This window comes from Podarcis raffonei, chromosome 3, assembly GCF_027172205.1.
Source record: "Podarcis raffonei isolate rPodRaf1 chromosome 3, rPodRaf1.pri, whole genome shotgun sequence".
NCBI lineage: Eukaryota > Metazoa > Chordata > Lepidosauria > Squamata > Lacertidae > Podarcis > Podarcis raffonei.
The window spans coordinates 68,881,884-68,905,237 of record NC_070604.1 but is presented as its reverse complement, the minus strand read 5'-3'; the positions used below and the strand labels follow the sequence as shown (position 1 = coordinate 68,905,237).

The window sequence follows — 23,354 nt, the reverse complement described above, 5'->3', positions numbered from 1 at the left end:
CTATCTCTTCCCATACTTGCTCCTCTCAGTCCCGCCTATCCTTTTTACTTACTGAGGCCTTTTGTGAGATAGGCTTCTATACTACTTTCTTCCACCATCAGCAGGTAGTTATTTGTTTTTATACACTCCAGCTAGTCCTTCTTTCTTTCTTGGCTGTGAGAAGAGGTAGCACTGTGAGTAAATACTGTGCACCCACAATGGTTGCATTTAAGTGCTTAACTACAGAGAGTGCAGTGTTGTGTTCTGAAACCATCAAAGCATGGCACTCACTCCTTTCAAAGGAAACTGTCCATTAACTAGGTTGAAAGATATGTGTATAGATATATACCAAAATCCTGAAGATGCACCTTGTTACTGTACACAAAAGGCTTGTGCCAGCCAGCATAATTATTGTGGAATAATCACTGTGTGTTGCCATCTTCAACGCAGTTATAAATGGTTGATTTAGCATCAGGAATATAGATTTGTACAAAGCTGAATCCATGTTATATGAAATGCCCATAAGATGGTCTGCATGAACTCATGTTTCCCCCATTCCTTCTTTGCCACGTAAGGCATTTCCCAGCCACATAGTCTTGTCTTTTATGTAGCAATGCTGCTGTACTGAAGGTTGAAGGGGAAACCAGCAGCAGCCCACAATTTTTAGTGTTCCTCTGGTGCAGCAGCCCTTGTGCTACTTTTCCAATGCAGTGGCTCATAGAATTAGGTCATTAGTCACCTGGGACAGCTAAGGCACCCAGATTTTTGAATGTATTAGCTAGTGACAGTATAGTGAAGTATTTTTATGCCAAGACTGTGTTCTCTGAAACCCACTCTTGCATTTTTCTGTCTTTTCAGACTTCAGGTCTCCTGAAAGAGAGCATTCCTCAAGCACCGCCATTTCTGAGAGCTGCACTTGTATTGACTGAAGAGCTGCAGTGACTTAGTAAGGCATGCCGTGCTACAACTCATGATGTTTTGCAAAAAGAAGTAATCAAAATCTTACATCTTAAAGTGGAAAAACAGCAGACTGTTTGCTACACAGTAACAATGGCCACCTCAAGACTAGTAGCAAGAACACCTCGTGATATTGCTGGTGTGATGCAGAGACTCCAAGGTAAGCAACTTGACAGAGAACAGCTGAGCTTTGCTATATTAACTTCTTCAGATGTTGCTGAAGTCTAGTGGAACACAGAGTTGTGTGCCTGTGTGTTAGGCTCTTGAAAGCATAAGGCAACACCATGGGGAAATTTTGGACAAGTCCTGTTGAGATGTATGGGATATGTGCTGTTGGATTCATTTATGTCCAGAACAAATTACTTTTATTGCCACTTCCTAACAATAAAATGCTTATGATAATAACGTTTCTGCTCCTGTATAGCTAAAGGTATTTAAAAGCATATGAAAATGTATACAGTGGTCTATTGACCGAGACACTGCTCTCTAATCAGCCACTCCATGCACCTCTTGTGAAACTACCCTTTACTCATCAATTTGCTCATGTACAAGTGGCAATAGCCATCTTTGTATACAGATGGAAAGTAACACTGGGGGGGGGGACTGAGATAACTTGGCTCATTTCAGTATGGGCAAAGGCTTTGTTTTGGGCTGAAGTAGCCTTGGTTACTCTAATGGATGACCTTAGCCAGGGAGAGTGTGCTATTTTTTCTGACCTCATGGTGGCTTTTGATACCATCTGACATGGTACCTTATTGGACTGACTGTGGGTTGGGGGTTGGACGCATTGTATTGTGGTGGCTCTGCTGCTTTCTGTAGGACTGGTTTCAGAATGTGGCATTTGGAGACTGTGACTTGGCCCTGTGGTGGTTCTGCTGTGGAGTCCCACAGGGTTTCATCCTGTCTTCTCTGGTTGCTTTATGTCTGTATGAAGTTGCTGGGAGAAGCCATCAGGGGATTTGGTGTGTGGTGTTATCAATATGCAGACAACACCAATGTCTGTTTCTCCTTGTCATCTGTATCTGGAGAAGCTGTGCAGGCCCTGGACCAATGTCTGAGCATGATGGAATAGATGAGAACCCATAGAATGAAGCTGAATACCAGCAAGATGCTGATCATGTGGGTTGGTGGTTTCCAGATACTGGAATTAGGTACATGACTTGCTCTGAAAAAACAGGTTTGTAGTCTAGGGATACTCCTTGATCTAGGATTGTATTGTTCCTGGAGCACAAATAGCTTTAGTGCCTCTCTCAAGCTTCAGCTGGTTCACCAACTCTGGCTGCTCCTGGATAGGGACATCTTGGCCACTGTGACCCATACACTGATAACCTTCCATGTTTAATACCATAATGTATGTGGAGGATTGTTCAGAAGCTGTTGCTAGTGAAAAATGCAGCAGCTAGATAGCTGAGAACGTAAGCTCCTCAGAATTATCTTATACCAATACTGAGAGGATTGTACAGACTGCCAATTTGCTACCAAGCCAGTTTCAAGGTACTAGTAATAACTTACAAAATTGTAAAAAAAATGTGGGAACTTATATATTTGAAGCATTATCTCCCTCTGTGTCCATCTACCTTTGTGTTAAAAGCAGCAGCTAAAGCTCTCCTAGTTGATCCACATTCAATGGAAATATGGCATGTGGCAACTAAGAAAAGGGCCCTGTGGGGGAATACAAATTATGGAATGCTCTTTCCCTTGAAGTATGATTGGCAATAAGGCTGAGTTTCTGGTGCCAACTTCAGATGACTTATTCCAGTAGGGCTTTATGGGGGGGGGGGTTGATATTGTTTTTGCTACTGGTTTCACTGTGGTTTTATCTGCTTATTTGACTACTGTAGTTGGGACTCGTTTCATTTTAATTTACAGTATTTAATCTACCTCACCCTGGGATCACTCTCTAAAAAAGAATCCATTAAAATATTTTTGGTAAATAAAATAGATTGTACATACTGTATGCTAATTAGTTCATAGAAGAGGAAAGGTGACTGTTTTATTCATGAAGAAAAGTGCTATCATTTTTGACAGCAGCATGATGTGCTTAATTGAGATGTCTTCTATTGTTAATAATAATAATAATAATAATAATAATAATAAATAATTTATTATTTATACCCCGCCCATCTGGCTGGGCCTCCCCAGCCACTCTGGGCGGCTTCCAAAAGAATATTAAAATACTATAATACATCAAACATTAAAAGCTTCCCGAAACAGGGCTGCCTTCAGATGTCTTCTAAAAGCCTGGTAGTTGTTGTTCTCTTTGACATCTGGTGGGAGGGTGTGCCACAGGGAAGGCGCCACTACGAGAAGGCCCTCTGCCTGGTTCCCTGTAACTTGGCTTCTCGCAGTGAGGGAACCGCCAGAAGGCCCTCGGAGCTGGACCTCAGTGTCCGGTTAGAATGATGGGGGTGGAGACGCTCCTTCAGATATACTGGACCAAGGCCATTTAGGGCTTTAAAGGTCAGCACCAACACTTTGAATTGTGCTCGGAAACGTACTGGGAGCCAATGTAGGTCTTTCAAGACCGGTGTTATGTGGTCTCTGTGGCCGCTCCCAGTCACCAGTCTAGCTGCCGCGTTCTGGATTAGTTGTAGTTTCCGGGTCACCTTCAAAGGTAGCCCCATGTAGAGCGCATTGCAGTAATCCAAGCGGGAGATAACCAGAGCATGCACCACTCTGGCGAGGCAGTCCGCAGGCAGATAGGGTCTCAGCCTGCGTACCAGATGGAGCTGGTAAACAGCTGCCCTGGACACAGATTTGACCTGTGCCTATTGTTTACTATGTTGCTGCTCATAGTTGTAGTTATTTTAATTATGCAATTGTGTAATTTTAGTGTTTGGCTTTATTGTCTTTTGTATTACTGTTTGGTAAACGGCTTTGTTTTTAAAGCAAAAAATAGAATATAAATGTTAGATGATTTAAAGTAAAAAAGTAAATGAAAACGATAGCAAAAAAACCCCAAATCTTATTCCATCTGAAACCACATTGACCACCGCCACAACATCTGCTGCCTGGCCATTCACAGTGGCGGCAGTGGGAAATGATGGTGAGGCAGGCAGAACAAACTGATTGGGCCCAATGCCAGTGCTCAGACTCACCTCGCTTTCAAGAATGCCCCATTTCAGGGCTGTGCCAGGTTCTACTTGTGGGGTTATACCTGTGGGAGATTTGCTGAGCTGGCAGAAGTAAGTGGAGGGACACCAACCCCCCTCCCAGCCTGCTTTAAAGCAGATTTGGATTGCAGTTGAATTCAACTAGACAAACTAAATCAGAATTCAGTCATTGGGATGGGGGGAGAATCTCATGTCTCTGGTTATAGGTGGAACACATGGAAAATACTCTGTTCAATTGTGCTAAGGCAGTTCCATCAGCACAAGGATTTGCACAGTGGAAGCTTCTCCCTCTCTGCTCCCTCCACATGCCCCCTAAATCTGTTCTGGGAGTTTCCCCAACCCTCTGGTACAGATTTGGGAAGGTGCCAGGCCATGTGGGTGGAAGAGAGGAGAAAAGTCCCATTGCAGAAGCTGAATATTTTTGTGTTGAGAGAACATATTAGTAGAATACAACCCAAAGCTAATGTAGGGTATAATAAATATAGATATCTCATCTAGCAATGGGCCCAAAGCTTGAAAAACTAGCTGCTAGTTCAAAACTGGCCAGTTGGCTACATTGGCTTAAGATCAGGGAATTAATATATGTGCATTTGTATCTAAGGCTCAGTTGGAGCTTGCTTGTCATTGGAACAATACTGCATTCAGCTTGTCTTGCTTCCAGCCCCACTATCACTTGGAGCTCTCCGTGGTACTAACCACTTCCCTGCTTTTATTATCTTAAACCTGACCTCTGCCTTTTTTCTCTCACCACATTTCTTGAACTTTCTCCTTGCTGGTCATCAGGTAACCTTTTACTGCACGTAACAGTGTTTATCAGAACCTGAGTTGTGTTAGCTGAGTTGCCTTTCTGAATTTTTATGTGGGTCCTCAATATGGATTTATCAGTATTTTACGTCCCTGGAATTATGGCTCCATTGCGCCCCACTTGGATAGACCTCTTATCCCATCAGTAACTTTTGCTTGAAGCATTACATGAGTGCATTTTCAGTTTTCATCATTCTTTTGGAAATTTCTCAAACCGCTGATGACTCATTTATATAACTGATGATGCTTGAGAAGAAGGGAGGGTGGGGAAAGCAATAAACTGGCACATGGACATTTATGTTAGTGCACCCACAGTTTTCTAACCTGTTCGCTCATTTCCTTGCTCTAAAATAAAGAGGGTTTCCTTTGTATTGTCAGCATCTGGTTTCTGCTGCAAGATCAAACAGGAGTTAAATAAATATTTCACCTCTGCCGAGCTTGAGTACAGTTCTTTTTTTAGGCTGTGGTCCTGCATTATGGATGAGCAGACAATCTGCAGTGCAGACTCTTTCTGGCCTTTATGAATTAAGAGTTTCAGCTCTAGTAGATGTCAGACATAAGTGATGAGGGAATTATAAATATCCCTGTAGACTTGAAAATGCTATGTCAGGTCTGCACAACTTGTACCCTATCAGCCCAGACACAAGCCACTAATTATGTATCATGACCTGCAATTTTGCCATCCCTGGCTGGACTCTGGATAAAACAGATCTGCCCAACCTACATGGTTGTTTTAACATGCCCATTCTACTGTTATAATCATATCTGCTTAAATTTGCAAAGTAAATTTGGTTATCTGTACTATTAACTCCTGCTGGTTTCACAGCAAAAAAAGATGCTGTCTGTAGATTTGGTACTCTGCTCCATTCATGGTATAGGTCATCTACCAAGACAACCAAAAATGTTTGTTCCCATCTTCAGCTGGTGCAGAATTCAGCAGCCAGGTTGTTCACTGGGGCAAGGCAGTTTGAGCATATTATGCTGATCCTGGCCCAACTGCACTGGCTGCCAATTAGTTTCAGAGCACAATTCAAAGTACTAGTTTTTACCCATAAAGCCTTAAATGGCTCATGACTGCAATACATCAAGGGTCACTTCTCTCCAGACGAACCTACCCAGACCCTGTGAGCATCATCTGAGACCCTTCTTCATGTGCCTCCTTCAGAAAAGGTCTAGAGAGAGGGAAGACGAGAACGGGCCTTTTCTGCAGTGGCTTCCATTTGTGGAAAGCTCTCCCTAGAGAAGTTGGCCTAGAATTAAATAGTTGATAGGCTCCTTAAGATTATCTTGTCCACCCCTTTGCACAAGGCAAAACCTATCAACTCAAAAATTTGAAAAGGATCTTGGGGAAGTAGACATAGGTCATCCTATTTAATGTTCACCATAGCCTAGTAATGGGAAGCTATGGGCTGAGTCTGCAGTTCTTTAAGAATATAGGTCATGCCTACTTTGTCCCTGAAGCAGCCACCAGCTCAAGAATCACATGCCTCAACATCACATGATCTAAGTTTTCATATTCATTTCAGAACAATCATTGTTTTCCACATAATTCCAAAACAGAATGGGTGACTGTCTCAAGTGCCATATAGAGAATTCTCAACAGAACAGAAAGGTAATGGAGAAGAGGTACAAATGATGGCAGGATCTTATGTGCACTTTGTCTGATAGAGAAAATATTTGTGCATAAAGAGTTAGATGGATTTTGGGGCAACCCAATAGTTTCCATCATTATGACTCCTTCCAGATGTTCTACATCTAGGTTAGGGAAGAATGTACTAATTAAACAACTATATCAGCATTCTTTTTTCTGTTATCAATTTTTCCATCACACACCTGCACCTTGAGAAACAATGAAGCCAAACCTGAGTTATAGGAATCATAGCAAAGTAGACAGATTGAGATCATTCATCCCCCAAGAGCAGTTCTTATCTGGGCAGCTAAAGAATACATGATTGTCCCTGCTTGGGCACTGTGAGCCCATTGTTTCAAATAAAGCATTTCAAATCTAAATTTAAGATACTTTTATGCATGGCCCACTTCCCAAAGAAGTGAAAACTCCAGGGTGTGTGTATAACTAGGGTCTATTTTCTTTGGAATCAGATCACAGGAGGCTTACTGGTGTTTTGTTACACACACATACACACACACTTATACAGGTGGAGCATAGGTGAAGATGCCTCTTAAGTCAAATAGATGTCCCAAAATCACTCTCCCCATCAGATATTTAAGGGAACCACTTGCAGCACAGATCCTTACAGTGAGCAACTTGGCCTTCTGTGTCCTTGTATTAGTTTCAACTCAGTTTGTCTCTCTACTCCAATTACTCAAACTTCTCTCTTAGCACATTCTACAGCTGGGAGGAGGAAGGGGGTACAGTCAGTTCTCTTCCCAAAAGTCTCTTCTTTCAGAAGACTCCAGCTAGAGGGCATAGCAAGGTAAGGTGCTAGGTGGGTCTGCTAAACCACTAAGACAATCTCTGACAGTCCTGCTAGTCATTCTGGTTTGGCTGGTTTCACAGACCCTACCATTAGACTCCACAAGTATCACAGGCAGGTGTGGTTGGTGAGAGAGGCAGAATGCCACACTCCTGGCAGCAGAGATGCTGTTGGTTATTGAGTGAAGAAGTGGAGGGACAAGGCAGCAGGGAGAGCCTTGTGGTGCAGCTGCATTGGTGGGGACACCAAATTGGCTCCACCAATGCATCCACACAGTGCCAACTTCCCTGCTGTTTTCCCCCTCTTCCTCCTGGGAAGCAGTAGTGGCTCTGTTGCTTGAAGGCCAGGTGCATAGCAGCATCTCTCATCACCAAATGTTCCTGATCACAGTCTTAGAAGGGATGTTGCAGTCATCTAGTTCAACCACCAATCTCATAACAACGTGAAACAATACTTTGTTTCATTTTTTGAGTTTTGAAGAAATAGTCCAGGTTTTTCTTTTTTCAATATCTGCTAGCAGTGCTTAGTACCTCCCACATTTCAGTTTGCTTTTAGCTCTGACACACAAGTTTTTAAAAATGTACTCTTTATTTAAAATAAAAAGAATTATAGGATGAAAGAAGGAGAAGGGGAACTTACAAGATTGTTATGCTTATCTTAAACTTATCCTAAACAGTAATATATATAAAAAATAGTCCAGTAGTACCTTAGAGACCAACTAAGTTTGTTCTAGGTATAAGCTTTCATGTGCATGCACACGAAAGCTTATACCTAGAACAAACTTAGTTGGTCTCTAAGGTACTACTGGACTATTTTTTATTTTTTTATTTCCACTATGTCAGACCAACACGGCTACCTACCTTATCCTAAACAGTGATACAAGTGTTAAAAAACTATGACCAAGTTGAATCCAGCTTGGATTTGCTCTTCTGCATGGAGGTGGGAAAAAAGCCATTGTCATGCATTATCTAAACATAGAGCAAACAGATGTCATATGTGTATCATTCCGCCCCACATGCATTCACATTGTGGTTATTGCCAAGTAGGGGGGAAATTGCATGTTTTGTAATATGTAATAAAAATTTTTTTTTGCATTTTTACTTCGGTACTTCTACCACTTATGCTCATCCACATTTGTACTTATAGTTCTGATTTACAGAGAGCTGGACCTATCAATCTTGACTGAGTGCTGCAAAGGTTAGAAGTGCTACTAAAATATAGTAAGAGAGAGAAGTATTTGCATAACTTACAATAATAAATAATACCTAGCTCATACTGTGTACAAAACTTTCCATTTTCAAAGTGTTTGTTTTGAAAATTGAAAGTTCTGTATAAACTTTTGTAAAATGTGGGTAGGAAATGAAATACTTCAAATACTTCAAATTACAAAAAGTTCTAACAAAAGCATACTAGAAAAAATTGATTTGCTACATATTTCTGTGAAGTATTCCTTCTCTCGAAGAAGATTTTTGTTATAGTTGCCTTAAGCATGTACAGTATGTGCTTTCTTTAATAAATGTCATCTATACCTATTGCCTGGGCAAATTAACCAACAGCAATATTTGAAATAAGATGATTAGGCAGCTAAGAGGCAAAGCTGATCTGAGCCAAAGCAACCAATAAATGAAAAACTAAATATGCACTACTGAGTCCATGGAAGTTGGCAGCTGAATTCTAATATGTGCATATACATTTTGAACCTTGATTTGCATGTTTCCTCTTTAAAAATCCAGGCCAACGTACATGGGCTTATCTCTTATTTACCCTTTATTTGCACCAAGCCACTAAAAAAACTTCATGGCTGAATAGATTTCCACTCACCCCTGTGTGTGTGGTGTTTGGGTGGTCCACATACAACTCCATCACTCTTAGCCTTTAGAGCTTACCTTGACTAAGATATTGACAGACAGGGAAGTGATGTATCTGATGAGATCAGGGATTGGCACTAAACTTCCATATAAAAAAAGATCATGGAGTAAATTTTAAGATGGAAGTCAATTGTGGGATCTCTACCTTAACCATGTTACTTAAAAAAACCACAGTTGATCTTATTTAGAAGTTGCATACAGTAGAATCTGAGATCCATAAAGATGACACAATGAAAAGCAGAACGGAACTCAGAAAACTGGACTGTAATTGAATAAAGAGCATTGGAAGTAACACATGTAAGTGTAACCTGTTATTCAGGAAAGAGATGAAAAGGAGCAAATATGAATCATTTCTCACTGAGTAATTGAAAATGACTCTTGGAATGGAATTCTAAGACAAATCAAGATGGATAGACCATCACAAACCTCACAAAAGTAAACCAGAATAGCATAACAGTGAAATTTCTGTACTTGGAGAACAAAGAAGAGATTTTAAGGAATAATATTAGGAGACTTGTATGAAGGCGGGAAGGTTTTTCTGTGCATCAAGATTTTATCTTTAGAAGCTGCTTATAGAATATGCAGGAGGTTGTACTTTTAAAATATTGTCGTGAAGGAGGATCAGACACATATAGAAAGAAAAATTTCTGATGTTAATTAAAATGGGACTCGGAATCAGAGCAAATTATGATGGGATTAATAAGAATGAAGAAACTCTTGTTGCTGCAAAAGAAGCACATAATTGACTACAAGTCGCAAGTAGCATGATCTAAATCTGGGCAAACAAAAACCATATCAGCCACAAGCTTTATTCAGATTTAATATCCAAACCATAACCTGGCCAATGTGAATGAGTTCTGTACATGTGTGCTCCACACATTGTTCTCTCTTTACCTCCTATTACCATATACTTTGATTACTTCACCTTGTTCCTGATTTGCTAAATCTTGGTTGGCCTTCATTACCAGAAATGTTTTTGCAACCATATTTTTATTGATTCCAGTGTCATGGAAAACTGATTTGTTCGAAGCAGGAAGTCAGGATGGAAATTAGAACATCACCCTTTCCTCCTCTTACAAACCATTTTTGTTATTTTAAATTAATGAATATTTGAATTTCTCCTACAAATTGATGGGTTTAGTCTACAACAGTCACAGCTTTGTAAGACAGTGGTGGGAAACATTTCTAATTGTCAGCTTTTGAACATATGCAGCAGCAACCAGCTATATATTTTGAACTTTTCTCTAAAATTCTGTTGAACGCTGTACAGTATCTAAATATTAGCTAACAACTTAAATTTAAAAATGCATACAATTTGCTAGAGAACCTGCATTATATTACTTGAGTGAAAGAGTGGCTAATTCTGATGTCACACTGTGTAAATCAAGAATGCCATACCTTTGGAACTGTAAGACATACAAGACCAGAGAAAAAAGGCAGTTGGAAACCCATGCAGAGTAAGAGGTTTATACTGCCAAAATCAATTCATCACAGAGTTTCCTTGGGGTTGATTTCACACCATGAGTCACTTGTGGCAAAGGCATAAGCTATAAAATGAACAGTAAGTTGTCAGAACGGAAAGGTATTCTCAGAAGACTATGAAAATAATTGTTATAATAATCTCATTGCCAGGTGCTTTGAAGTTTCCCAGCAGAACTCCCTTGTTTAAAAATGGATCTAGAGTAGAGGTACAGAAGCTCTCCAAAGCTCTGTTTGCATTACATCAGAAAGAATTCTCTAAAATTGGAAACACTTGTACTTTTCCAAGGCAATAACCCAGAGGGGCTTGGAAAATTTTCCTCACCAACCTCCACCATCCCCAGACACTCCTCTTGCCAACCCCAAATCACACCCTTTCTTCCTTTCACTTATTTGTGAGCAGCAGTGGAAACAGCAAAACTGATGTGAAGGGAGAGGAGACAAGGTCTTTGTGGCTCTGCCACACCAGGGGATCATGGGAGAAGTACTTCTCATGAGGGCTGCTGAAGAGAGCGTCACAGTGCATTGCAGAGCAATAGATTAAGAAGGGAAGAGATAATCTGCTTCCTCCTTCTATATGCCTCTGCTGTTGCTCGCACTGCTGCCATTTATTAGATAAGTTAGGGGAAATGAAGTATGTGAGGAGGCTGGCAATTCATTTTGGAACAGCAAGGGTGGGCAAGGGGCAAGCTGGAAATTCTTCTCCAACTCATATTTTGATCCAATTTGATAATGGCTTCTAAGAGCTGCTTTAGTTCATATCTGAATTTGGCTCAGAATGACTTTACTGGCATCTCTAATTTAGAAGATGGATCCAAAGCTATAGACTACATGAACAATGCTGTCCCCCTTTAGAATACCTACTTCCACTCCTATTTTCTAAATAAGCAGCACAAGGTTTATGGGATGGGGAATGTTAGTAACAATGAGACTCTTGATGCTTCAGCCAACATTTTGGGAACATCAGCAAACATTGGACATCTCTCCAATGTTGGATCTGGAGTCATAGACATAGCTGCTGCTGTGTTAAGAAGTTTCCAATGCTAATTACACTTTATAGAGAAGGCAGAGCAATCTAAACTGTAGGAAGCCAGCATAATTTATACTGGTGTAACTTACCCCTATTCTAAACTCCATTCAGGAGTGGGTTACTGCCAGCTGAACCAGCCCAAGCCTGGCAGAGCAAGAATAAGACTTTAAAATTGATTTTGACTTATATCACCCATTTTACCAACGTATGCTGGGTTACTAGATCATATGACAGAGTTTGGAATAGGGGCCCACTCCTTCTTGAGGAGTTACCCCAGCCTTGGCTCATCCCAGTGGATCTTGGGTTTGCAATGCACCCTTAGTTTCCTTTCACTGAATAAACTTTCTAGCTCATTACAACCTCACCACCCCCTTTACTGTTAAACAACACAAGGCTTCCAGTAGTAAACCATTTTTCTTCATTCTGTTGGTGTTCAGTTGTTCAAATGTCATAACAACAATTGCCATCATCGTCATCCTGTAATTTGGAAAAGGCTGCAATCCTAATTTCAATTTCCAGGAAGTAAGAGCTGCAGCCACGGGGTAAGAGGACAGTGCCTTACAGGTTGTGAACTGGTTTGAAGACGTGAAAGTAATGTTAGATATTAACTGGTGCTATTTTGAAAGCACAGAGCTTAGTTCTCTGCACAGTATGATAGCTTGAAGTGCCACCTCTTTCCTCAAATACTTTTAACTTCCACAGATTATCAGATGCCATGGAGAAGCAGTAGGGAACTGACACTTCCAGTGAGACTTGTGTAAACTTCCTGGGGGTATTTCTTTCACCAGTGTCAGGAGCACAATGCTGAGCTGAATGGGACTGTTCATGTATGCTGCGTGGTATTTTTTCTTTAGTTAAAGAACTGCTAAACAGCAGCATTTCATAGCAAGAAGGAGATAACAGTCTAAATGTTTTGGGGCCTGGGAGAGAATAAAAAAATAGACTTAATACTTAGATTTGCATGCTGACATTATTTCACTAACAGGATATAGTATGTCTCTTCCTATTTGACTCTCTTTAGCCTTCCCAGACATTAAATAACTTAACAGCAGTTCAGAGTTCCTCTAAACAGATGCAGACCATCTGTCTTGAGTTTCCTTCTGGTGGTCCACAGCATGCCTGTAGATTTGTGGTTCAAGACAAGATGGCACAAGTCAGTCATCACCTCTGTACTGTATTTTAAGTGTGTTCTCTTCTTTGCTCTAATTTTAGACACTGTACTTAATGGTCTTACAGCAGTTCACCTCTTTAGATGTTAATGTGTGCTACTTTGGTTACTCTATTTGGGAGCCCCCCTGCTCATTCTGCTGAATGGGGCCCTGGAGCTCTGCCTCAAAGTCCTGTCTGAACAACACCATTCAGCCCTACAGAGCAGGCTTCAAAATAGTAGCTTTTGAAAAAAATCACACAGACTTTAGAAGGTTTATTTGTTGACATTTTGTTTACTGATTTTTTGAAGATTTTCAGAGTAAAAAGCAAAATGTAGTGAATAGATGGAGGACCTGGGGTTGGGTCATAGTTCATGATAGAGTACATGTTTTGTATGCAGAAGAACCCTGGTTCAGTCCCTGCCATCTTTGGGAAGCGCTAGAGAAGATCCATGTCTGAGACCACGGACAGCAATAGCTAGCTAGTCAATGGAGCCAATACTGAACTAAAATGACCAATAGTCTGGTCTTATCTAAGATAGCTTTCATAGCTATCTGGAGATAGTGGCCCTCCAGGTGTTGCTGGGCTTCAGCATCTCCAATCAGTAGCAATGCTGTTCAATAGACTAACTGGGGCTGAAGGAATTTGTCCAACAGCTTCTGGAGAGCCAGAGGTTCCCCATCCCTGTTGTAGTGTTTGGTTGACATTTTAATTATTCACACTAAAATATGAGATAAGCATAGATATTTTGCTGCCACTTCTGCAGAGATAAACAGTCGTCTTCATCCAAATAATGACGTGGATAATAAAACTCTGAAGCCAGAAAGAGGAGGAGGAATAAGTTCATAGATGACAAACTTGAGATGGGAAATGCTTAATTTTTAGCAGTTGCATGGGTACCTTTAGTATGCTTATTTTAACAGAATCTCATGTATAAATTGAACTGTAACCAGCATTCGCAAATCACAAAATCTCAGTATAAAGTATGGTGCAGTTGAAAATAATCTACTGCAGATGTGACCTTTTATAATTCTGTTGCATACTTGAACATTGTGTGATGCCCAGCTGCTTTCTGAATTTCTCCCTTGCAGTAATTAGGCAGACTTGAAGTGGCTGGCTGCCACTAGAGCCAGCTATAAGCAGCTTTGGTGGTCGGTGGGGAGGAGGTTGGTATTGCTTGGTGAAAATATATATTGCATGTTATAAAATAATTCATTTGTGAGTAGACTCACAAATATATCTTGGTACTTGTATCATGCAGGCCAGTGATTACATTCTCTACATTTATCATACCAGTAGACTATCAAAGCTTTGAAGAACATAAGAAATAATTAATGCAAGTAAACCGCAACTTCCTTAAACTTTAAAATCTATTTATGTTTTGCAACCCTCACTCAAAATTGATATTTAACTCCAGTAATCAAAGAGAGAGATATTATAATCTAACTGCATTCATGTAAATTGCTATGTTCTAGCAAATACAGTAAATATTATAGCCACATAGCCACACAAGAGGGAATTCTGTTATCGTCATGGTAAGAAACAAGTGGCACTATATTAATGCTGGAATGAATAAACTATATTATGTTATGTATTAACCACTTCAGGTTGTGATAAGCTCATAGCCCATTATACTTACTAGAGCATAAAATGAAAGGAATACTATATTATTTCATTTTTTGAGTAGTAATTATGCCTACTATAAAGTTTGCAAGGGTCTGTAGAGTAATGGAAAAATCAAAATGGTCCTGGCTCTGTTGAATGGATACAGATTATGAAACGTTACTGCCTTTTCCATCAGTAAAAGGCACTAACACACTAAACTGAAAATCCAGAATACATATAATTCCTTTCTGTGCATGGGGTAAATTGGGCTGAAGTTCAATAATTACATTTTATTATTATCTACATTTTATTTTTATTAATATGATTTATTACATTTCTGTTCTACCCTTCAGCTGAGAATCACAGGGCAGTTCACAATATAACACAAGAATTCACGACATAGTAACAAACAAACAAAAACAATTACCCCCCCCCCCATTTTTGGGAAATAATGTGTGGTATCTTTTTAGAAATGTGTGCATTTGCTTTCTTCAAAATGCGAAGTTCAGAGAAAGTTTTATTGTGAGAAAGCTCAACTGTCATGAATATGTTTTCCTGTTGCCATATCCTGCCCTCAAGGAACCAACGGCAGCATTAGCTTTGATGCTGTAGGGGACAAAAATGTTGTAGGGGACAAAATGTTGTAGGGGTTAAAACTGGGGCAGGGACAGACCCCTGATAACGCCTAGCAGGGTTGGGCTTCCCTGCCTCGGGGTTGTCCCCTCACCTACCCCTCCAGTAATAGGATATCCCATGAAAGGGATCCATGAAAGAGTTGCTTATGTCCATATGCCCAGGAGGGGGCCTGGATTTCAGGATCCTCCTATTTGATGTAAATCCATAGGAATCCCCGCTGCCAGGTTAACCCTTGATGCATAGCTGTCAACTTACAGATTTGAAAATAAGGGACCAGCAGCCTTGAAAATAAGGGACCAGCAGCCAAAATAAGGGACCTGCAGCCTCACCTGTTCCAGGTACTCCAGTCTTCCTGTCCTCCTGCCATCTGGTCAAACTCATGCTGGGTAGCTTCGAGAACACTGTTCAATAAACTTTGTAACCAGAGGTTCAACTGAATAGAATCTGAATCACATGCACCACAAGGCCTATGCAGCCTCAACTTAAGATGGCTCCCTGGCCTGGCTTTGCACTGCAAAGTTTGCTGCAGCACATGCAACAAAATGGCGTCCAGCATTCAAAAAACCCCTCAGTTTGCATTAACTAGCCACACACAAGGCATGCAAGGTCCACCCCCCAGTCATTCTTAGACTTCTTATTGGGTGAGCAACACAGCCAAGCAACACAGTTGGAGCCTCCCTCCTCCCTGGCCGGCAGGGAGGGAGGGAGAGGAGCTGCTTCCTTTGAAATTTAAGGGACATCATTTAAGGGACATTTAAGGGACATCTATCAATAAGGGACAGCAGCGGGACATGGCGCTGGAATAAGGGACTGTCCCTTCAAATAAGGGACACTTGGCAGCTATGCCTTGATGTCATTTCCAGCAAGTGGGCCAGAAATAAATGATTGCCCATTGCCTATGCCAGACCTCTTCATCTGTAGTCAAAAGTTGTGGCCTGATTTGATCCCATTCAATAGTGTGGTGTCTTTTATTTGGGACTCATCCATGTTGGGATACTGCCAGGGAGATAAAGTCCATCTTGGCCCCCAAGCTCGGTGCCGGACGATCCATCGACCTCCCGTAGTCAGGCAATATCAGCAATTCAGCGACACTAAGCCTCAGGCTTAGTGCACACTATATCAGCAGAATTCACACAGCAGGAAGTTGCACAAGCAGAGAGCAGAACATGCATATTTACAGTTTATTAGGCATTGGTCAGAACAAAGAAATCATGACCGTCTCCTCCGACTGCTCAGGCAAGACGGGCAAAAACGAAACGAACTTACAACATAAACATCCTGTGAGACAGGAACTTACGCAGGCTGTTATACAAACATCCTGCTCCCTTTTAAGGTGGAACGGAAATATCCTAACATCCTCCCCCTTTCCGTGTAACCTGTAGTACCTGTGGTTCAACCCAATTGCAACCTTTGTGCGTAAACCTTTAGTTGTTCTCTGTTAACAACCTTAGACAACAGATCAGCAGGAATTTCATTTCCTGGCATGTAGGACACCTGAATGAGTCCTTTCTGAATACACTCTCTTGCACGATGTAGCTTAATCTGCAAGTACTTGGTTCTTTGCTTGCAACTCTCTGAGTTCAGCAAAGCCAAACAAGATCTATTGTCTTGATACACTTGTATAGGACATTTCACAGAAACCCCAATGTCCTTAAACAGTTGCATCAACCATTCACAATCCATGAGTGAAAATGACAGAGCATTGAGTTCTGCTTCACAGGAACTTAGGCTAACTGTCGTCTGCTTTTTGCACAACCAGTCAAACAGGCAGTGGTTGTACATGTAGCATACTCCAGAAGTGCTTGTACCATCCGTGGTGTCACTTCCAAAACTTGCATCTGCAAAGATTTCAAGACCTCCAGTCTTCTGACTGGTGAACCTCAGCCTGTAGTGCATAGTCCCTTTCAAATACCGGGCTATGCGCTTCAGAGCTTTCCAATCCTGAACAGTAGGATTGTTAGCATGTCTGCTAAGCAGGTTAGTGCTTACAGCAATGTCAGGTCTTGAACATCTAGCAATGAAATTCAACTTGCCTAGAATGCATCTGTACAGCGTTGTGTCAGAAAACGCTTCAGCAGTACTGTCTACCTGGTAACCTGTCACCATCGGTGTGTCTGCTGGGTTTGCATCAACCAAATTCAACCTGGTTAATACATCAGCAATTTTCTGTGTTTGGTGTACCAGAAAATTGCCTGCTTGGTCCCTCTCCACCTGCAGAGAAAGATAGTTGGATACCTCACCAAGATCCTTCATGTCAAAGTGCTCCTTCAGCTGAGCTAGGGTGCTTTGGTAGAAAGCCTGATTCTTCCAAAACATTAGAAGATCATCAACAAAACATAAACAATACAGTTTGTTTTGCCCCTCCTCCTTGACAAACACACATGGATCAGCTTTGCCCTGGTGAAAACCTAGAGAAAGCAACGTTTCAGTGAGTTTTGTGTTCCAACACCTGGCACTCTGCTTGAGACCATACAAGGATTTCCGCAGTTTACAGACCATTCCCTTCTGTATCTGCATCCCATCAGGTGGAAGCATGTACAGCTGCTCGTTCAAAATCCCGTACAAAAAAGCTGTATTTATGTCATGATGGGAAACATGCAGTTTCTCCTCCGCAGCGATCTTGAGCATCAGCCGAATGCTCTCATATTTGACCGTGGGTGAGTAGGTCTCGTGGTAATCCTGCCCTGGTACCTGTGAAAAACCTCTGGCAACCAATCTGGCTTTGTGTCTGACAACCTTGCCATTCTGGTCTGTCTTGGCCTTGAAGACCCATTTGCTGCCAACCAGTCTCATTCCTGGGACTACCGGTACCAGTTCCCAAGTCTGATTCCTGTTTAAGGAATCAACTTCAGCCTTCATGGCATTAAGCCAAGGCTCAGCATCTTTAGAGGTTAACTCCTGGACCTCTTTGAAGCTTGAAGGTTCCCACACCTTCTCTGAGCTACTAAGAACAGCAGTTGCCATCTTAGCAAACTCATCAGCAAATCTCTTTGGAGGTTTGCCTTTGGTCGCCCTTTCAGACCTGCGAACCAGACGCAAGTCTTCTGGACTCATCTCCTCCTTCTTAGGAGAATAGTGACCAATGGTGAACAGTGGCTCTTCCAGTTCATTGTCAGACTCATCAGATGGTCTGACTGAGGCCTTTGCGCTCTTGTAGTCTGCTGTGTCATCACTGTCACTGACAGCAGCAGCAGCGCCGCCCACTGAACTGGAATCCGAACTCTGATCATCATCATCATCATCCTCATCCTCAGTTTCCTCAGCTTTCTCAGCATGATCTGCTTTCTTCACATCACCTTCATCCTCCTCTGGGTAACTCTGGAAAATTCCCACATTTTCCCCCCACTTAGGATTGTACTCAACACTCCTTGTGAACTTTATGGATTTAGAGTTAGTCATCCATACTCTGTATGCACCTTTTTCGTACCCCATGAACAAACCATGTGCTCCACGCTTCCCAAGCTTGTTGCTTTGTGGGGTGTGTACCCACATGTCAGAACCAAAGATTCTCAAGTGCTTGACATTAGGTTTCCTCCCATACATCTTCTCATAGGGAGTACAACCAATAGGTGATGACAGTCTCCTGTTAAAAGAATAAACAAAATTCGCCAGAGCCTCCCCCCAAAACTTCTCAGGGAGATTGGCATCATGCAACAAGGTTTTTATCCCTTGCAGCAACGTTTGATTTGCTCTCTCCGCAAGCCCATTCATCCATGGCGATCTAGGCGTTGACAAATCATGCTGGATTCCCTTCTCAGTCAGGAAAGCTTCAAACTGCTGAGAAGTGAATTCCCCGCCTCGATCAGTAAACAGACAGCCAATACGTTTACCGTGAGCATTCTCCAACCAAGCACAGAATGCCTTGAACTTAGGAAATGCTTGCGATTTCTGCTCGAGCATAAACACATGAATGTACCTGGAAAAAGAATCAATTAGAACCATGAAGTACCTTGCTCCTCCCAAAGAGGGCGCTAGAGGGCCTACCAGGTCTGCGTGAACTAGCTGGTAGGGTTTGGAAGCCTGCCTGCTAGACTCCTTGCCTTTTGGAGCAACCTTCACCTTGTTCTCTGCACAAGATACACATTTCATGTGAAATTTGCAAGGTTTGATGTCCAAACCTTCAACCAACCCAGGCATCTTGGCTAGCGCTTGCCAAGAGAGGTGACAAAACCTTCGATGTGCATCATGAATGCAACCTGCATGAAGAACCTTGTTAGTTTGTGCAACACAACAAGTATCAGCATTAGACATAGCAACACCATTGTCATCATAAGTTAGACAGAACAAACCATCCATCAACTTTGCATGCCACATGTCCTCTTTGCCTTTTCTGATGACACAGATAGTCTTCTTGAAGGATACCTCAAAACCACGCCCAGTCAGCTGTGGTACACTTATCAAATTGTCCACAGCTCCTGGAACAAAAAGAACATTACTAATCGTAGTATGCAGACTTTCAAGTTTCACAGTCCCAACTCCTGTAGCTTGCAAAGTCCTTCCATCAGCCAGCTGGACCTCTCCATCTTGAGGTGTGAAGGAGATGAACAGATGGCGGTCTTTGGTGAGATGGCGCGTGGCCGCAGAGTCCACAATAAACCTGGCCTTCCCCTTCGAAGCAGATTTGCTGGCAAACAAAACCTTGTTTTCCACCAGCGTGGGCTTTTGCAGCTTGCCTTTAGCCTTTGGTGAAGCTGTGCCAGCAAACATAGCCGTGTTTTCCACTGGCGAGGGCTTTTGCAACTTGCCCCCCTGCTCCTGGCCATCAGACGTGCCTTTAGCCTTTGGTGGAGCTGTGCCAGCAAACATAGCCTTGTTTTCCACTGGCGAGGGCTTTTGCAACTTGCCCCCCTGCTCCTGGCCATCAGACGTGCCTTTAGCCTTTGGTGAAGCTGTGCCAGCAAACAAAGCCTTGTTTTCCACTGGCGAGGGCTTTTCACCCCCCTTCTGCTTCGGGCCATCTGCAGGCTTTTGTCTCTGTTTACTTCTGGCCTTCCGGCCTCTGCAAAGTTGACCTTGGCTCCCATGGGAAACAGAGCTCTCAGCTGCCGACTCCTTGGCTCCCCCTGGAGGCTGGAATGCTGCCTGGGATGACATCACAGTCAGCTCCCCCTGCAGCTTGCAACCGGTGCCCTCGGCATCTCTGCATTCACTCGCATTCTGGGAAACAGCCAGGACCTCCGATGCATTCAAACACTGGGCTGGGATTATTGGCTGGTGGGCCTTTTTCAAAGCATCCCACATGTCACGTGCCGTGAGATTTCCAGCAAGCGTCTTTATTTCCTCCAGAGAGACGGATAAGACAATGATATCCACGGCCTTCGAATCCTGGGCCTGCCATTTCTCTGTCCGAGGAACTGGAGTGGCTTCTGATATAGTATGCCAGACTCCAAACTGACGCAGCAAACTCTCACACCATTTTGCCCAGCTCTGATAATTGTGCCGATTTAACTTAGGACACTCAGAGGCCTCAGAAGCTTGGAAAATCTCCATTCCAGCTTTTTGCTTTAGCCGTGAGCCTTTATTGCCTTCTAAGACTTCTTATCTCGGCAGCTCATTAATCACGATGCCTCTGGCTCGGCTCCCAGGCCAATTAATTTTGCCGGACATCAAAGACTTCTTCCGCGGCAGAAAAGCCTCTGCTTTCACTTTCCCAGCACATACCTTTCAGCAGTCTGTCGCTGTCTTACTCTTCTGCAAGTGCCGTGAATCTGGGCCCATAACCTTGTTGTTGGGATACTGCCAGGGAGATAAAGTCCATCTTGGCCCCCAAGCTCGGTGCCGGACGATCCATCGACCTCCCGTAGTCAGGCAATATCAGCAATTCAGCGACACTAAGCCTCAGGCTTAGTGCACACTATATCAGCAGAATTCACACAGCAGGAAGTTGCACAAGCAGAGAGCAGAACATGCATATTTACAGTTTATTAGGCATTGGTCAGAACAAAGAAATCATGACCGTCTCCTCCGACTGCTCAGGCAAGACGGGCAAAAACGAAACGAACTTACAACATAAACATCCTGTGAGACAGGAACTTACGCAGGCTGTTATACAAACATCCTGCTCCCTTTTAAGGTGGAACGGAAATATCCTAACAATCCAAATGTGTGTGTGTATGGAGTGTGTGGTCTAAGTCCGCAAGGACTAGTGGGGGTTGGGCTTCCCTGCCTCACCCTTTTGTTTTGTTTTGTGTTTATTGAGTAATAGCCTAGGGCCATGACAGTCACATTTAACAAACAGGTTGAGTAACAATAAAAGGTGTTCCAGCGCTGTGTCTACCCCAATAATTCAGCTGTATACTCTGAACTGCAGCTAAATAAGCCAAGGAGGGACAATCCATCATGACAGCTTTATGTGAGAAGCTTATTGTCTCAAGACCACAAGTAGATTACTATTTTCATGTTCCTTATTTTACAAAATTGCAGGTGGTCTTAGTGGGTCTATAATCCTTCTTTAAAACACAGCCCATTTCCAGTAGCTTTGAATCCCACACACTGTCTGCACAACAAGGAATGGGTAGAGGCAAGCAGTATGAAAGAAAATGAGAAAATGATGGAGAAAATGATATGAAGCTGAACTGCTTTCTGCATTAGACACTTCAGGTTTACATTGGCTCCTAGCTCCCTATACTTAACAGAACATAAAATTAAATACTGTAATTTTTCTTCCCACTTTTCCAGAGGTAATTAATTATGCCTGCTATTAAATCTGACTACTCAGCAAGGAAATTTCCAGTAATGGAAAACCTAGAAGGTTTTTGTCTTGGATGTACTAACAGACATATTGTAAATCTGTAAAAGGAAAAAAAAAATCACTAAAGTTTAACTAAGTAGTCAGCCAACATTTCCTAAGATTGCATTTTGTTGCATAATTGTTTCATGTTACAATAAACTATACCACATCCAGGACAAAAAGGGAAATCTGGAATGACTAAAATATGTAATTTTTATAACAGAATTGCATTGTGCTGTACGAAGTACCAAAATGAAACACGGGCTAATTTGGGGGAAAGTATGCATTATATATTTAAATTTTGTTGTTTAGTCGTGTCCGACTCTTCGTGACCCCATGGACCAGAGCACGCCAGGCACTCCTGTCTTCCACTGCCATATATTTAAATACTTTATGTCTATTAAGGCACTTGGAGTGTTTTACAGTTTATAGTAACGGCTTACAATCTAAGGAATACAATTTAAAAGAAATGGAGAGGGAAGAGGAAAATAAGCAAAATCAGGTACCGGCTGGAAGTCTCTGTGGAAAGAAGAGGAATGGCAGTTGGTCCCAAGTAGGTAGTTGACTCTGATGTAGCCAGAAATAGCTACTCATAGTGTACATTAATGTCTTTTTTTCCTAGGTACTAAATGAAGAAATACAGCGACTTAGAGCAGAAATTGTATTACTCATGACGGCCTTCTGCAGAAAGTTAGTTGTGAGAAAGTCTTTTCATATTACATGCAGAAAGAAGAGAGCAGAGGCAGGATAGCTCAAATGGAGCTGTCTATTTAATACAGAAGAATAGGCTTTTGTTAAAAACTTCAAGGCTGGAATCCTGGTCTGTGCTCTCAAGTGTGTTTCAGATTGGCTGATCTGCGTTTTTATTGCCGTGTTGCCGAGTTACCACCTAGATCACTGCAGTTGCTCACTTGATAGAAAGATAGTGGACCTGGGGCAACAGGAAGAAATTATTCTTTCTAATGTACTCTTTCATTTATTTTATTGATGTAGATATTGATACGATGCACTACTGATGTGTGAGTAATGTGACATCACCAAATCAAAATTGCTTCCCAGGTTTTCTGGATGAGAGCTTAGGCAAGTGAGAAAAACCTCTGGAGTTTATTGTAGAGTTGGAAGGGACCACGAGGGTCATCTAGTCCAAGTGCCCGCAATGCAGGAATCTTTTGCCCAGTGTGGGGCTTGAGCCTCACGTTCAAGACTCTCAAGCTTTACCAACTCAGCTATCATTTTGCTTCAGAGTTTCAGCTGAATTTGGGAGTGGGGTGTGAGCTTTGGCGGGGGGAAGGTTGTAACTCCAAAATGAAATGTAAGTGAAGGTGCAAATTAAGTCTCCTTTGTCAACCCCCTGCAACTCCCCCTTCCATTTTTTTCTTTTTCTTTTTTTGAGCTGTTGGCTTCAGTGGTGCAGTGTGGCAGCAGCAGTGGAGATCTGGCTGTTATGAATCATGCTGGGGAGGAAGAATAGTAGTAACCAGAGTTTCACAGCTGTGGGTACACTACTGAAAATACATAGGAGGGGGAGAAATGTTTTTTGTCTCTAAAGAAGGGGAAAAGGAGGGGTGG

General features: G+C 42.2%; 1 protein-coding gene across 1 annotated transcript in view; it reads left to right on the top strand.

Moving 5' to 3' along the window:
* Nucleotides 1–23,354, top strand: part of SYNE1 (spectrin repeat containing nuclear envelope protein 1) — a 302,115-nt gene that overhangs the window by 9,895 nt on the left and 268,866 nt on the right. The window contains exon 2 of the mRNA XM_053382199.1: nt 838–1,096. Within this exon, the coding sequence (XP_053238174.1) occupies nt 1,030–1,096 (67 nt within the window). The 5' untranslated portion in view covers nt 838–1,029. The remainder of the gene's footprint in view (nt 1–837; nt 1,097–23,354) is intronic.